The sequence below is a fragment of the Topomyia yanbarensis genome, chromosome 3, assembly GCF_030247195.1.
Source record: "Topomyia yanbarensis strain Yona2022 chromosome 3, ASM3024719v1, whole genome shotgun sequence".
Lineage (NCBI taxonomy): Eukaryota > Metazoa > Arthropoda > Insecta > Diptera > Culicidae > Topomyia > Topomyia yanbarensis.
Genome location: NC_080672.1, coordinates 250,797,890 through 250,814,655, shown reverse-complemented (window position 1 = coordinate 250,814,655; position 16,766 = coordinate 250,797,890). Strand labels below are relative to the sequence as shown.

Sequence of the window (16,766 nt, the reverse complement as noted above, 5' to 3'; positions counted from 1 at the left end):
GAATGTTCGAATTTATGTTCATGACTTTTGGACTCCGGAATGCAGATCAAACGGTACAGCGACACCTTCACGACATTTTTGGCGACCTCGACTTTCCCTACGTGGATGATCTGTGTGTCGCTTCCGAGAACATCGCACAACACAAACAGATAGGAAACCCTGAGGTCGAATTCCTTGGCCATCATATTAACCCATTCAAGCCCATGTTGTTTGTGGACAACAATTTTTTTAAACAGCTATAACTTTTGATTGAGGCAAGATTTGCTCACAGAAACAAGTAAGGCTAATTAATGTGACTATTGCCTTTCATTTGAGTAACAACAGTTACAAGGATCAGCTCTAGAAGCGAAGTTATTGCAATTAGTCTGACTCGATTCCGATGGAACAGTGCTGCTAGGAACAATTTACGTTGACAACGGCAAATTATGTTTTCATATATCTTCGTTATGGTGCAATATTATTGAAAACTGATAAAACTTAACAATTTAGGCTATCTTTGGCTACGTTTTTGACAATAGACGTTTCGAGTTTCTTGATCTAACCGTTTTCAAGGAAAAATAGTTTTGAAACCCTACATGCACTAGAATAAAGTTGGGCATGAAAGGGTTAATAAAGATGGTATCAACCCAAAACAGAGCAAGGTTGCAGCAATCCTTCAGTTCCCCCGGCCGGTTGTGGCCAAACAATTGAAACGTTTCTTGGGAACAATTAATTTCTACCGTCGTTTTATTCCACAAGCAGCCGAAACACAGCGAATACTACACGCTATGATCACAGAGAACAGACATCCATGATCGAACAAAAATATTTAAAAAACGTGTGTAAAGATTTGAATTAATATACTAAAAACACTAGCGCCGCCACACCAACCTATCCCAACTATCCGTCAAATCGATTCCGGAACCGGTTCGAAATCCTGGATGGATTCTGCATGGAATCTAGCTCAAAGAAAACAACCGATTCCGACTCTATCGGTTGACGCATTTGAGCTGGAATTCATGCTGGAAGTCCGAATCGGTTCCGGACTAGTTTGACTGGGTAGATGAATAACCGCTGTCAATTCTGTCGCACTCAGCCACAAAAAAACATGACGACAGTAGCGCACCTGGTTTAGATATCCAAACTACCTTCGAAACCGTTAGAGATTTTACACAAGTTGAATGCTGAAGATGGACGTCTGTTCTCTGTGCTATGATCCTTCACAGCGAGCGAAACGATCGAACAGTTTTGCAGTGGACTGACGAAACAACACAGCCTTCGAAAAATGCAAACTTCATTTCGCCAACGTTAGGGCATGTTCAGGAGCGTTTTATTTTGTATAGGAGTTTCAAAGTAGAACTGGAACTGAAACATTCACATCTCCAGCAGAGCGTTTTGTTTTATAATTTCTAACAGTTTTGTTTCAAAATTTAAAACTGTTATACGACTCCTTTCTATTTGTTGCTGATTTTAAAACACGTTTAGAACTGTGTTTTAAATACATGCAAAGTTTTCAGCACAGGCACTTAAACCCGATAGACTGGGGAAAATAAATTTGAATGCAGTAACGCTGAAGGAATGGCGAGACATGAATTTTTAACTGAATAGAACATTCGCTAAAACTTAAAATTTTAGTTTTAAAATTTTCAGTTTTATATAATAGAACTGTCAAAATTATAAATCTAGAACTGAAACACTCCTGAACATGCTCTTAAGCGGTGGTATACAAGATCACCGAGCAAAGCTGTCATCATTTAGCCTACTTTTCCCGCAAACTAGGCGACATCAAGAGGAAAACCAGCACGTACCATCGTGAGTTATTCACCATATAAGAAGCTGTACGATATTTCAAGGACATTTTGACCACCCGGGAATTCTGCATGCAGCGGACCATAAGCCGCTCATCACTGATTTCGAGCAAAGACCTGAACGAGCAAGTACGATGTAACAACGACATCTCAGCTTCATCAGTGAATACACAACGGACTTCCGGTATGTGCTAGGTGAAGAAAACGCTGTCGCCGATATGCAGAGTCGTATCGAAGCTGTCACATAAACAAATGACGCTATTGATTTCGACGGCTTGACAAACCAACAAAAAACCGACCCCGAACTCAACATATTTTTATCGTATCCGCCAGCCAACACAACACTGAAGTTGAAAGCACTACCATCTCCGCTGTCATCCGTACCTATCTACTGAGATATCTGTATAGATGCAATTCGACGGTTGTCCCGGAGAGTTTTCGGAAACAGATCATCACTAAACTGCACAGCGCTTCACACCCTGGAGTACCTGCCATCACTCAAGAATTTCGTCTCCTGTTGCATCCCGTGTCAAATACCTAAGGTCCATCGACACAACAGATCGCCATCGTTGCACATCGCCCCCGACGAACGATGGACCTCATTGGCCCATAACCACCGTCAGAAGGTAACGTTTATTCCTTAACAATACTACTTACCTTACCGTTCAGGCTAGAGCCTTGTTGTCTCTTGCTGTATGCAGAAGCCGTCTCCACTCCACTCGGTCCATTGCTGCTTGTCGCCAGCCTCGCAGTCTTCGAAGGGTTCGCAGGTCGTCCTCTATCCAGTCGATCCACCCTGCTCGCTGTGCGCCCCATCTTCTTGTTCCTGTACGGTCGCCCTCAAGAACCATCTTCATCGGGTCGTCGTCCGACATTCTTACGACGTGTCCAGCCCACAGAAAACGTCCTATTTTTGCGGTATACGCGATGGATAGTTCCTCCAGCAGCTGATGCAGCTCATGGTTCATTCACCTGCGCCACGTTCCGTCTTCCATCTGAACGCCACCATAGATGGTCCGCAACACCTTTCGTTCGAAAACTCCAAGGGCGCGTTGGTCCTCCACGAGCATAGTGCAGGTCCCGTGGCCGGTATAATCAGCGTCTTATAGATAATCAACGGCGACGGCGAATTTTGTTCGACCGGAGCGTCCTCCGGAGTCCAAAGTAGGCGAGAAATCCCGCCATGATCCGTCTCTGAATTTCTCTGCTGGTATCATTGTCGGCGGTTACCAGTGAGCTTAACAAAAATCGATAAATTTACTCGTTGGCCAGAAGTTATCCCAATCCCGAACATGACGGCAGCTACTGTGGCCCAAGTTTTCATGGATGGATGGATAGCCCGATTCGGAGTTCCCACTAACATAACTACCGATTTGGGGAGGCAGTTTGAGTCCGAAGCTGTTCACAACAACCTGTAAGCTTTGTTTGTTTTAGGGTTTGTTAGCGGTTGGTCGGGTCATTTCTGTCTAGAGTTTCACTTTCCGTGCTAACCGCAAAAAAACAAAAGCACCAACCTTTCTCGCTGTGGAACAAAAGCCAAAAGTGGATCACTCTTCTCCATAGCTAACACCCAAATAAGGTGGATCAGACAGGATAGTACACCGCTGTTTTCCGAAACCTTAGAGAGATTCCAACAGAGGAGCAAAGCCCACATCCCTAGCTAGGACTGACGTATCACGATGTAGCAGTAGCTAACAATGACAAATAGAGAACTCGATTCTTGTTCAACTGACTGATTGGAAAAGATCGCCCGTCTTTCCGACAAGCAGCAACAGCAGCAATTGGAGTAAAGCACCAGCAAGAGCGGAATAAAGTGACGTAAGCTTTTTGCTTAGTAAAATAAAGTGACGAAAGCTTTTTGCTTAGCATTGAAAGTCGCTAAATTCTAAGGAAAAAATACACATAAAGTTGTTAGTAATAATTTCCAGGCAGTAGGGGAATGAACACTGTTATGGACTCTATAAGACTAAGATGGAACTGTGTATCTCAACTGTGAAATTCAATAAAAATTGTATAATACCATAACTGCTATTATCAAATACGTGAACAAACAGATATGTCAGCAAATCAATTTTTTTAAGAACGTGCTTGTCGATGGAAGTTTTTAACAATAGAAAATAGAATTTAAAACTCATTGTCATTGATTTTATTCATTTAGGATTTTCGAACATTTTTCTAAAAACTGGTATCATACTGGATCGAATAGACACAATAGGGTAAAGAAAGACGGATAGCTTTCTTATACAAACAAAAATAAGCATGCCAACATAATTGCATAGCCTTAGACTATTTCTTATTATCACAATTTTATAATGTACAAACCGAAATAAAACAAAATTGATTGGTCCAACACAAACGTGTCTATCAAAGAAACGAACTTAAAAGAAACAATAATTGAATGGCCGAGATGAGTTTCATTCTCTCTTGTCATGAGACTATTGTTACCTATGCTACGTGTTCATGCCATCTTTTCAGATTAAGTTTAGAAATCTCGACAAACATATGATTACGGCCTAAAAGCCAACTGTCAAAATCCATTTTGAATGGAAATTCCGGACAAACAGTTACACGCCAATCACATATGTTGGTAGTAAATGAAAGAGAAAAGTTTTCTCTTTCATAAACTGTTGTGAACTGTGTTCGATTAGTAACAGTTTGTCTGGAATTTCCATTCAAAGTGGATTTTGACAGTTGGCTTTCAGGCCGTAATCATATGTTTGTCGAGAAATGACAATTTTGTGCCACATCTTGTTTGAAATTATATCGATATAAGTCACTATATGAATATGTGTGCAATTTGTGAACAATGCCATAATGGATTAGCAATTTAAGCTCAAGATGTTCGTCTTTACCTACTTTCCCCTAAATTTTATTATCACATTCCCCGATACGTCTATAGTTCTATAGTTTATCTAGGGTCGATGTACCAATAACTGCACCTCTAAGCAAAATTATTATTCATTTTATGTAATTATAAGACGTTTAATTTAATGTGTTTGATTTAGATGCGACTACCAAGCAAAACATATATAAATATATATCTCACTATCACAAAAAGGTAATTAAGCCACGAGCTGTTCTGGTTTTTTATACTTTATTAATTAGAGGAACAGTTATAGGGTCGTCTACCGTACCATGCATCTAAATTTTCTACTTCTCCGTTTCAAGCGCTTCCCCGCAGTTCCAAAATATAATCTAACGATGGAATTTGCTCTCTCACATTCTCCGAGCTGGAACTTTACTCATCTTTATTTTCGCGTTACTCGCGATAGCCGCAGTGAAACCCATCAGTTGATAAAATGTTAGGCCACTGAGGACCTCTTTCGTGGACCGTTCGGCGGCAGTATTTTTTATCAGCCCTGCTATATATTTGTGAAATGATAACAATTGAACAACTTCGTCTTAAACGCGGCATTTTAACTCAATTCAGTGCTATTCTCGTTCGCCGGCAGTGTACAGTGTTTTGATAACAGGAAAAAGCTGTGCAGTTGAAAACATAATTACGAATTGCTGAGAGAATTATTTCGTGGCCAGATTGTTTACGTTTTCATTTCTCTTTCGTGCTCGAAAACCACGTCAAGATGTGCAACTCCAGTGACACCTATGTGCGTGTGCTTGAAGTACCCACAGATTGTGTTCGTGTGTCTCAGCTGAAGGAATATTTCGTGAACGCATTCAACCGCAGTCCGGAATTCATTGTACGCTGCAGTGGGAGGTAAACAAAGTGATTGTAGCACACGCAGAAAATTGTGGCATACATATTGTAATTGTGTTATTGAATCCAATAATTTATTGCTTTTTACTTCAAACGACAAAACCATTGACCTAAAAAGTTTTTCCATTTAAATAACAAACTTTTATTTTGAATAAAATAATTTCTAATTTCAATAACATAATTAATCTGAAGCACAAAAAATAAATTTTCTTCGATTTAATAAATAATTTTATTTTCTCCCAACCAACCATTGAATTTAATCCATAATTTTATTAAACAAATAAATCTTTTTATTTGCATGTAGACAAATGGTTGCCTAGATGAACAATTCAATTAACCCTTAAATTCGCAACATCCTGAAAATCGTTTAAAAATTATTGCAATAACGTATAATAGCTGTGAGACAATTTTCACAAAATTCTAAAAAAATAATTTGCGCCGAATTTGCAAAAGTTGGTGTGTAGATTAAAATTTTTTCAATGTCCTGGTCACTAGGTGATGTGACTGTGAGAATAGGGCCCCTATTCACAAATCATTGAAAATAGTATTCACGTACCTAACAATTACAATGTAAAAACAATTTCTCGACAAACATATGATTACGGCTTAAAAGCCAACTGTCAAAATTCTCTTTGAAAGAAAATTCCGGACAAACCGTTGCTCTCCAACCACAGATGTTGGTAGTAAACAAAAGAGAAAAGTTTTCTCTTTCAATGGGTGGGGCGTTTTAGCCGGTGATGAGCTGTTGTGAATGCAAGAATAATTATTCTACTAGCACACAGCTTTAAACCAAGCTAAAAACTAAGATAGTAACTATAATATTCTAGTAAACTACTTGAAATAGTTCTATCAAATCCGACTGTTTCTAATTGGTTGTAATGCTATTGGAAAAAGTGGAAGCTTACATCAAAGTGGGTCTGGGTCAATTGGCATAAAGTCATTTGGCATAAGGTCATCTGGTATAAGGTCATTTGGCATAACGGTCATTTGGCATAACGGCAATTTGGCATAATGGTCATTTGGCATAATTTAGAGAATTGATTACACTGAAGGTCATTTGGCATGACGGGGTCATTTGGCATAACGGTTATTTGGCATAATGGTCATTTGGCATAATTTTGAGAATTGATTACATTGAAAGTCATTTGGCATAACGGATATTTGGCATAATTTTGAGAATTGATCACACTGAAGGTTATTTGGCATAACGGTCATTTGGTATAATTTTGAGAAGTGATCACACTCGAGGTCATTTGCCATTTTTTCAACTACAGGGGGAACACATAATTTAAAACTGTTCGAGAAAGCAGGTAATTCGGCATAATTTTAAGCCGTGCTTTTGCTGAAGGTCTTCCCGTGCAAAAATTTTTATGTTAAGGAAAACAGTAATTTAGCATTACGGTCGTTTAGTAGAGGTATATGTTGTGATAAAGTTATTGATTACCATGATGTTTTTGAGTATATCCTTTCTTATTGAATGTTTTTTTGAAATTGATTGAATGTTGACAATAACGTTCATCGTTCGAGGGAAAGTTAGTTATGCAGTTGTAAGCAGCTGACATGTTGATCACATGTTTGAGCAAAACGGCAACTACCTAAATATTCAAATGACTTTAAATGAGCTGGTTTACCAATAGTACTAAAATTGAACTTGAACCAAATTTAAAACCAAAAAAGAATAATCTAATATTCTTTTTTACCAATTAATAAAACAACATTTACGACTAATGTGGCTACGCCCCATCGCTTCAAGTCGCGTGCTGCCCGACATCGCTGTCGCTCCGTCGCACTTAAGCTAATTTATAGCCCCTATGTTTAAATAATACGGGCAAACGAGTGGATCACAGGTTTGCTTGCAAGGGGCCGCCGCTTTCGACGGCGGGTTGTCGGCCACCTCGTCTCGGTTATGCGGCAAAGCCGCATTGCACTGGCTTCGCCCTAAGTTCTAGAGCAGTGTAACAACCTACGGTTGAATATATGTAGGGTCATTCAATAAGCCATCGTTTGAAAAACATGATAAAATCCACAAATGATAAAGTAAATAATTCGAAAGATATAAAGAAAGATAATAAGGATAACTTGAATTATTGTAACATTGTATGGAAAACCAAAACTCATTGGAGATCATAATAATAATAGCCAAACAAAACATACGTCGGGTGGATCGCAGTTATACACTATACTTTAGTAAAACGTATGTCATACCAAAGAATCCATAATTGCAAGAATGAACAAGCACAAAAAATTCCAAAATGAAACTCAAAATTTAAAACTTTAAATATTTAAAAGAAGGAACAATTAGTTATAAAATATTAAAAATTCACTCGAAATATAATCATTATTAGGTAATAGATAACACATTATTATTATTGCTTAGTGCAGCTTTAACCTTATGGGTCATTCACCTGATAAACTACACATTCGTATGTTATGCCAAATGACTTTCAGTGAGATCACTTAGCAAAACTATGACAAATGTCCGTTATGCCAAATGTCCATTATGTCAAATGTTCGTTATTCCAAATGACCGTTATGCCAAATGACCTTCAGTGTGATCAATTCTCAAAATCGTGCCAAATGACCATTATGCCAAATAACCGTTATGCCAAATGACCTTTAGTGTGATCAATTCTCCAAATTATGCTAAATGGCCATTATGCCAAATAACCATTTTGCCCCGGTGGGGCGTATTATACTCTTTTACCCTATCGGTTTGTCCGGAATTTCCTTTCAAAGAGAATTTTGACAGTTGGCTTTTAAGCCGTAATCGTATGTTTGTCGAGATTTCAAGAATACAAGCAGATATAAGATATACGTATTAGGGTGGGACAAATAATAGATTCCTGCTCCGAGCAACTTTTTGAGTAACATTTGGGTCCTAAAACAATCGTGCAAATTTTTAGCTCGATCGGTGAAACAATATTTTTGCGCCCATCGTTTAAAGTTTGCATGGGAATTCGTATGGGAAAATCGATTTTTACAAAATAATTCCTCCAGGAGTTGCCTATTACCTCCTAAAAATAAATCAATATGTGGTTTTAATAGGAAATTCAACAGTGAAACCATGTCTCGAAGACCGCAAAACGATCTGACGCGTGTGGAAAAAGTTATTCAGTAGAAACCGATTGATGATCTGACGATTGATAAAATAATCATTTTTCTAGCACCACTGTTGGCTCTCGAATACAATGTTTTTTGACTTTCTTTTATTGAGTCCAAATTAATGATCTGAGTTGTTTGGTCACTTCCCAATTTTTCGGAATAAAATGAGACTTCGTTTGTACACAATAAGAGAAAGTTTAAAATTTTGTATATAATTCAGCTGTCATCAGTGATGCTATGAAAATTGAATTATCTGTATAACCTTTTAAATGCAATCAAAAATATCTATTTTCGATTGCCCACTTTTGAAATATCAACATTTGACAAAAGCGTATTTTTCAGTGAAAATTATGTATAACTTTTGAACCAGACAAGATACAATTTTTCTTCCTTCAGCAAATTATGCCCCCAATCATGCTCTAAAAGTACACAGTGCTCACTTTTGTGTGAAAAATCACACTAAAAAACTGTACGGAGAAATTTTTTTGAGAGACACCCTAAGTTATGATATGCACCGAGCAAAAAGCATCTGAGAATTTCATAAGTCTCGACATATGAACCAGCCTTCTGACGATGCCATTTAACGCTTTAGAATGTCATAGGCAGGCTTATGAATTCATTTATCTTTATTCATGCACTCCATAGACGTACAAATAATGTATTTCATAAAACAGTCTTATGACTTCGCTCCAATATATGCGTTTAAGAATTTCATAAGTTTTTCTTATGAAACCCATATGAAATCTGTTATTGATTCTATAAAATTGTATTTTGTTTTTCGTAAACGTCACTTTTGTGAAAAGTTCATAATTGTTTCTTATGAATTCAGTACTGGCCTGCACGGCCAACCAGGAGCTAATAGTTTCAGGGCAGCACTTTTTGATTACCGCTGTTTGAAACAAAAGAAGTGAGATTTTTGTCAAATTGCTACAAAATTTTAAATAATTGTTTTTTATGTTATTGAATAAATTACTATGAGCATTAAATCAGTTTACATGGTTATGATTTTTACAGAAGATATCCGATTATTTGAAATGAAATAAGTTGTGCATATAATTAGTGTCTGACGCGTATTTTATGATTATCAAAATCAATTGAGAAGTAACAATCATTATAATTCAGTTGTCTAAGCCCAGTTTCCCACGAAATATTGACGAAGCGTTGCTCATTATGTACAAATTTTACCATTTAATGAGTTTTCTCTTCAATCTTCTGAAGGGATCTACACTTGGCGGTTCATTTGTCCCGAATTTAGTTCAACAAGATGACCACACTAATGAACTCATTATGAATGACGTTCATGTTTTACAATTCTCGGTGGTTTGTTTACTTTGTCAGTTGCGTGAGTTCGAGTGCAACGGGTTCCCATGTGTTAATTTCAAACTCACGTACTCCCATGTAAACAAACCACCGAAAATTGTCATGCGAAGTTCATCCGGCTCATTTTGGGGTTATGTCGGTTGGTGTAAAACCAAATAACCTCTAAAGGTTGATTTTTACTGTTGATTTTTTGTCTACTAAAAATGCTCGAGAAATGTCAGCCATGTTCTATTTTTTATATAAATGTACAATAATATCCATGAAAAAACTTATGACATTCATTCGAACATTGTAATGAATTTCATAAGACTGTTCTATGGAAATCATTATTTCTACTATATTTTCTGCTTATAAATATCAGCAATTTTCATAAATGGGCACCTATGGCGTTCATTCGGACATTTTCATAAATTTCATAAGACTGTCTTATGAAAATAATAAGAGATGGATTTGGAAAATTTCCCCTCCAAATCATAAGACACACTTATAAAATCCATTTAAAATCCTTATGTCTGAAAGTCATAAGACGTTTTTATGGAAATTCAAAGTAAATTTTGCTCAGTGTGGAACTCATCATAAAATGAAAACGGTTTGAGATACAAAGTTAGCATATGACACGGCTTGATGCTAGCAGAAGGGGAAAAGAATGATCGCATGGTCGTTCTAGGCGAGGATTTATGAAGAATTTTTTGTCGGCATCAGCGGTAAAACATGATGGTGAGTTGTATTCTATCAACGACCATGCGGTAGACTTGGGTGCAATGCCCAACTCTACTTAGCAGAAGGCAAAGGATTCTTTACATTTCCTTCCGATCATGCCCATATGACCCTGCCTAGTCCTAGTTTTCCATTCTAAGTTTATAACTCATTCGCTCTAGAATACCTATCCGTCTTTGAATGTCATTACTCTTTTCTCTTATGGGATTTTCGATTGATGTGCACCGGTGTGGTGGAGTGCACTGGTTTTGCACTTTCTAGCAGAAGTGTCAATGGAACATACCCTAGAAAGTGCAAAAAATGGTGCAGTTCCAGTGCATTCCACTACACCGGTGTCAATCAAAAATCCCATTAGTCTTAAAATTTGCCAAAAATAGCCAACAAAATCGATACAGTAAATATTCGGCCCTATTCTGCGCGGCGTGTGACGTGAGACGACTAATCTCACCTCACTCTACGTGACTTTTCTCACCCAATTCTGAAGAGTCACTTCGGGTGACGTGAGACGCCCATTTAACCGCAATGGGGAATCTCACCTCACCCGAGTCGACTCTCAGAATAGGGTGAGAAAAGTCACGTAAAGTGAGGTGAGATTAGTCATCTCACGTCACACGCCGCGCAGAATAGGGCCGATTGATATGGGAAAACATCTACTTACCTTGTGGATCTTGTGACGTTGTTACACCACTCGGTTGAAAGATACCCGAAAAAATTCCATGTCGTCTCATTCGAAGGTTTGTCGAAGACCAATGCTACCAATCCGGGTATGTGTAGTGAGAACACACAAACTTTCCCCCCGAGCTACAGACCGCTGTTTCCTCTTTCTAGTAGTTTGGACCGATCGTGTAATTTTTAGGGTGGGGCATTGTTAAAAAACGTAATCTTATCCACATCAACCTAGCACAGCACTTTTTTGGTTCCTTTTGGGGTCCCAAATAGCAGTGCAAAAGTTGACCAATTGGTTTTGACCCGGCGTAGCGCATTGCGTTTGAAATTTGTATGGAAATTAGTATGGGAAAACCTACTTTTTGGATTTTTAATTCTACAGACTACAATTCTTCCTGCAGTATGCCAACAAATAGATAGAAGTATAGTCCAGAATATGCAGAACAACTTTGCCCAAGGATGTATGGTGTTAGAATACAGGTAAACTTCGATATAACGCACATCTCAGTTTAGAGATTGTACGTTATGTCGAATTGTACGTTATATCGAAGCATGCAAAATCCTCACAGAATTGTTGTTCATGGTACTTTATTTTGTAGAATTTTGATAACGCGTAGCTAATTTTGAAAATCTAACCTACCTAACAGTGTGAAACAACTTTTCTCATAAAAAATATAGTGGTTGTATAAAAAAGATGCCACAATTAATTTTTGCTTGCTTATATGAATTAAATTTATTGAAAATATTTTTATTTTGACTCCTTTCCTAATTATTAAGTCATTAGTCATTATTATTCTGTCTTGGCTTGTTAAGTGTTTTTTAATACTCCCACCGTCTGCGCCTCATCAAATAAGAGCAATTTATGCACTTTCATTATTAGAATAGACTATAAAGATCCACTTGTATCCACGATTCAAGAATTTCTGGAAATATATTTCAATCCGCTAACTGGTTTCCTAAATACCCCATACCAGTCGTAAAACGCACAGTTGTCCGTGTAATTACAAATACGATCTTTCACTCTTATTTATTTGATGTGACACATAATAGGATTCGAAAACAATCTTCGATTCTAGTAACCGGATTCAAGAGTCTCAGAAACCAGAAATTTTGATAAATATCACTGGATTCCTTGCAGCTCGTCAATGGGACGTCATTTCATGTGTCACATGATGGCAACATCAATGTAAAACAAACAAAACAATCACGAGTCCAGGGAACTGAATTCAGGGATATACGAATTCGGAGTTGAATGTGTCCGCATTACTTGCAATATGAATCGTAGATCTTATGGTTGATGTAATGACCCAAATATCGAGAATAATAAAAAAATGTAATCCGAAGTACTGCATTCAGGAAGCGATTGTAACTGATTGTCATCAAATATGATAGCACTGGCCATGTTTTTTTTTGGCACAGCATGCTATGAAACTTAAACATTGTCGTTCGGCCCAGAGAATCAGATTCCTCAGTCGCGAAACAAACCAACAAAGGTCACACAAAAATTATTAGTTTTGTTTTCAGTTAGAACTTACTGATCTTGTATTATTTATTGAGCTACATGTTTGGTTTTAATAAATTACAATCATCCGCAAATCATAACAGTTTTTGCAACCGGCCGAGACGGTTGTGCCTCCAGGTGGAAGGTTTTGTTCTCGAGAGAGTGACGGAGTGCGAGACGCTGTATGCGTTTTTGTGGGAGAGAGAGAGACCAGTTTGTTAAGTGTGAGTCGACAGTTGATACGTCGGAGGCGTGGTCAACGGCATCCTCGGTGTTTTGACAGCAAACCGCAGGTAGACGAATTTGCCTACCGCGGTGGCAGAAATCGAAAGTGATCGTGCCTGTACACACAGAAAAAATATATTGTATTGGTGTCGTCGGGCAATTCTAATCGACGAGAGGGGAAGCGTCACAGGTAGACCCATTTGCTCTATTCATCTACCGCAGAAGTGGTACGACGAATAAGGAAAACAAGTGGCACCGAAAAGTGCCGCATCGACAGTGGGATTTTCGCAGCAAGCCACAGGTAGCCACATTTGTTTACCGCGGCGGTGGAAACGGAGAGAGCGCGCTTGTGGTGGTGATACCGACGAGCAGCTTAACCGGAGAGAGTTTTGAAGTGTTGCAGGTAGGCCTATTTCTCTACTGAAGAAGCAACGCGACGAAGAAGGACAGCAAGTGTCACATTGTCAAACAACGGGCACCGAGTTTACAACGTAACACATGAGGTGTGTTCTACAGGTATAACAGGTATATTTTTCATTCCTTTTTGTGATAGTTTTTCTTGCTAGGTAAAATGGATGAAGAGATGGGAGAACGAGTAACAGACCCTCCCCCTAAGCCTTATGCTGAAAATGTAAATCCGACTAGAATTAAAATTTACCCAGAGTCGTCAACGGGACCATGGATTGTATTTATTAGGCGTAAAGTAAAGGCGCTAAATATTATTCAAATTTCTAAAGATTTGACTTCGCGATTCTCGGATGTAAAAGAGATCGTCAAAGTCAATAAAGATAAAATACGCATTGTCGTTGGTAGTCTCAAACAAGCCAATGCAATTGCTTCTTGCGAGCTTTTTACGCGTGAGTATAGAGCGTATATTCCTTCAAAGGAAATTGAAATTGATGGGGTCATCACAGAATCGAGTTTGACTGTTGATGACATAATTAAGCATGGGGTTGGTCGTTTCAAAGACACCATACTTAAAGACGTAAAAATACTTGAATGCAAGCAATTGCATTCAGTATCACACGAAGGAGATAAAAAAGTTTATCGACTGTCTGACTCATTTCGAGTGACTTTCGCTGGGTCTGCGCTGCCCAACTATGTCATTATCGATAAGATTCGTCTCCCTGTTCGCCTTTTTATTCCTCGTGTAATGAATTGCCTTAATTGCAAACAGCTTGGCCACACAGCCACTTACTGTTCCAATAAGGCACGGTGTGGCAAATGTGGGGGTTCTCATCAAGAGGATACATGCAATGAAAATTCAGAAAAATGTTTAATGTGCGGAGAAAACTCACATGAGCTCCCTGCATGCCCCATTTATAAATTGCGTGAGGATAAAATTAAACGATCCTTGAAGGAGAGGTCTAAGCGCTCCTATGCAGAAATGTTGAAAAATGCTACCCCTAAACCCATTTTCTTAGAAAACACTTACACATCTCTATTTTCGGAACAGTCTGACTCTGACGGAGCGTGCGAAGGTACATCATTTGTTTTACCCGGAAATTCCAGAAAAAGAAAACAGTCTTCTTTTCCCAAGCTGCCAAGAAAGGGCCTTAAAATTTCTCCACCAATAGATAAACTGCGCCCAAAACCGAAAAATTCCGATTCAAAACCGAAATCAATTCCGCCCGGTTTTGGGAACGTACAATCCAAACAGAACACCATTACTGGAAATAATAAAATTTCGACTTCCTCTGAGCCTCAGCCGGGGGTAGGATTATTGAAATTTTCTGAAATTGTTGATTGGATTTTTAAAGCATTCAATATTTCTGAACCACTAAAGAGTATACTTTCAGCTTTCCTCCCAACAATTAGAACATTTTTAGAGCAGCTGATTGCTCAATGGCCCATCCTTGCAGCGATTGTATCTTTCAATGGGTAATTCACCTCCTCCAATGAAAGATTCCATCACTGTTTTACAGTGGAATTGCAGAAGTATCATACCTAAAATTGATTCCTTAAAAATTTTACTGCATAATTTAAAATGCGATGCTTTTGCTCTATGTGAAACATGGCTTACCTCAAACATTAATTTCAACTTAAATGATTTCAACATTATTCGCCTAGACCGAGACACCCCGTATGGAGGAGTGCTTCTAGGAATTAAAAAGTGCTATTCTTTCTATAGAATTAACATCCCCCCGGGCATTGAGGCTGTAGCTGTCCAAACGAACATTAAAGGCAAAGACATGTCTATCGCTTCTATATATATACCTCCCAAAGTTCAAATTGGACAACATCAAATTTTTGAGGTAGTGGAATCCATGGCTGCTCCGCGTCTGATACTGGGAGACTTCAACTCGCACGGAGTATTGTGGGGTTCCCTCTACAATGATAATCGATCCTCTTTGATATACAATGTTTGTGACGAATTTAATATGACAGTTTTAAATACTGGCGAAACAACACGCATCCCCAGACCTCCTGCACGTCCAAGTGCATTAGATCTATCTCTGTGCTCGACATCACTTCGGTTAGATTGCACGTGGAAGGTTGTACCTGATCCTCACGGTAGCGATCATTTGCCAATCGTTGTTTCAATTAACAGTGAATTAGGCCTTACGAATTCAATCAATGTTCCTTATGACTTAACACGAAATATTGATTGGAAAACATACGAAACATTAATTTCCACTTCTCTTGCTTCGACAGAAGAGCTACCCCCTACCGAAGAATATGAATTCTTAGCGGGTTTAATTATTGAAGCAGCAGAACAATCCCAAACGAAATGCAATCCTGGAATGACAATAAATAGACGCCCCCCTAATCCTTGGTGGGACAAAGAGTGCTCTGATGCATATAAAGCTAAACAAGTTGCCTACAAAGAAATTATGAAACAGAAAGGGGGTATACGTGAGAACTTTGAAAATTATTTCATTTTGCAAAACAAATTTGACAGTATACGTCGTGCCAAAAAGTCTAGTTATTGGAGACGCTTCGTTGATGGCTTGTCAAGAGAAACATCAATGAGTACTCTTTGGAACACAGCCAGAAGAATGAGGAATCGAAACGTGACTAATGAAAGCGAAGATTTTTCGAATCGTTGGATATTTAATTTCGCCAAGAAAATTTGTCCCGATTCTGCTCCTGCGCAGAAAATCACTCGCGATGTTCCCACAAGTAACGATTTCATAGATTCGCCTTTGACAATGATGGAATTCTCAATTGCACTCCTCTCATGCAACAATAATGCTCCGGGACTAGACAGAATTAAATTCAACTTGGTGAAGAATCTGCCTGACCTAGCAAAAAGACGCTTGTTGAATTTATTCAATAAGCTTCTTGAGCAGAACATTGTGCCGCACGACTGGAGACAAGTGAGAGTTATCGCTATTCCAAAACCGGGAAAGCCAGCCTCCGATCATAACTCGTATCGACCGATTGCAATGCTATCCTGTATCAGGAAATTGCTGGAAAAAATTATCCTACGACGTCTCGACAATTGGGTTGAGGCGAACGGCTTGCTATCAGATACCCAGTTTGGTTTTCGGAGGGGAAAGGGAACGAATGATTGTCTGGCGCTACTTTCGTCAGAAATCCAACTCGCTTACGCAAAAAAAGAACAAATGGCGTCTGTGTTCTTAGACATAAAAGGAGCATTCGACTCAGTCTCCATTGATGTTCTCTCGGAGAAGCTACATCAATGTGGTCTTTCACCGATATTAAATAATTATTTATACAATTTATTGTCAGAAAAGCACATGCATTTTTCATATGGCGATTTGGCGAC

General features: G+C 38.5%; 1 protein-coding gene across 2 annotated transcripts in view; it reads left to right on the top strand.

Moving 5' to 3' along the window:
• Window positions 1–16,766, top strand: part of LOC131690220 (N-acetylgalactosamine kinase) — a 127,241-nt gene that overhangs the window by 105,974 nt on the left and 4,501 nt on the right. The window contains exon 1 of one of the 2 annotated variants that reach the window (XM_058975809.1): window positions 5,053–5,502. The exons of the other annotated variant lie outside the window; for it this stretch is intronic. Within the exon in view, the coding sequence (XP_058831792.1) occupies window positions 5,369–5,502 (134 nt within the window). The 5' untranslated portion in view covers window positions 5,053–5,368. Of the gene's footprint in view, window positions 1–5,052; window positions 5,503–16,766 lie in introns of those variants that run through there. 2 annotated transcript variants of the gene reach the window in all.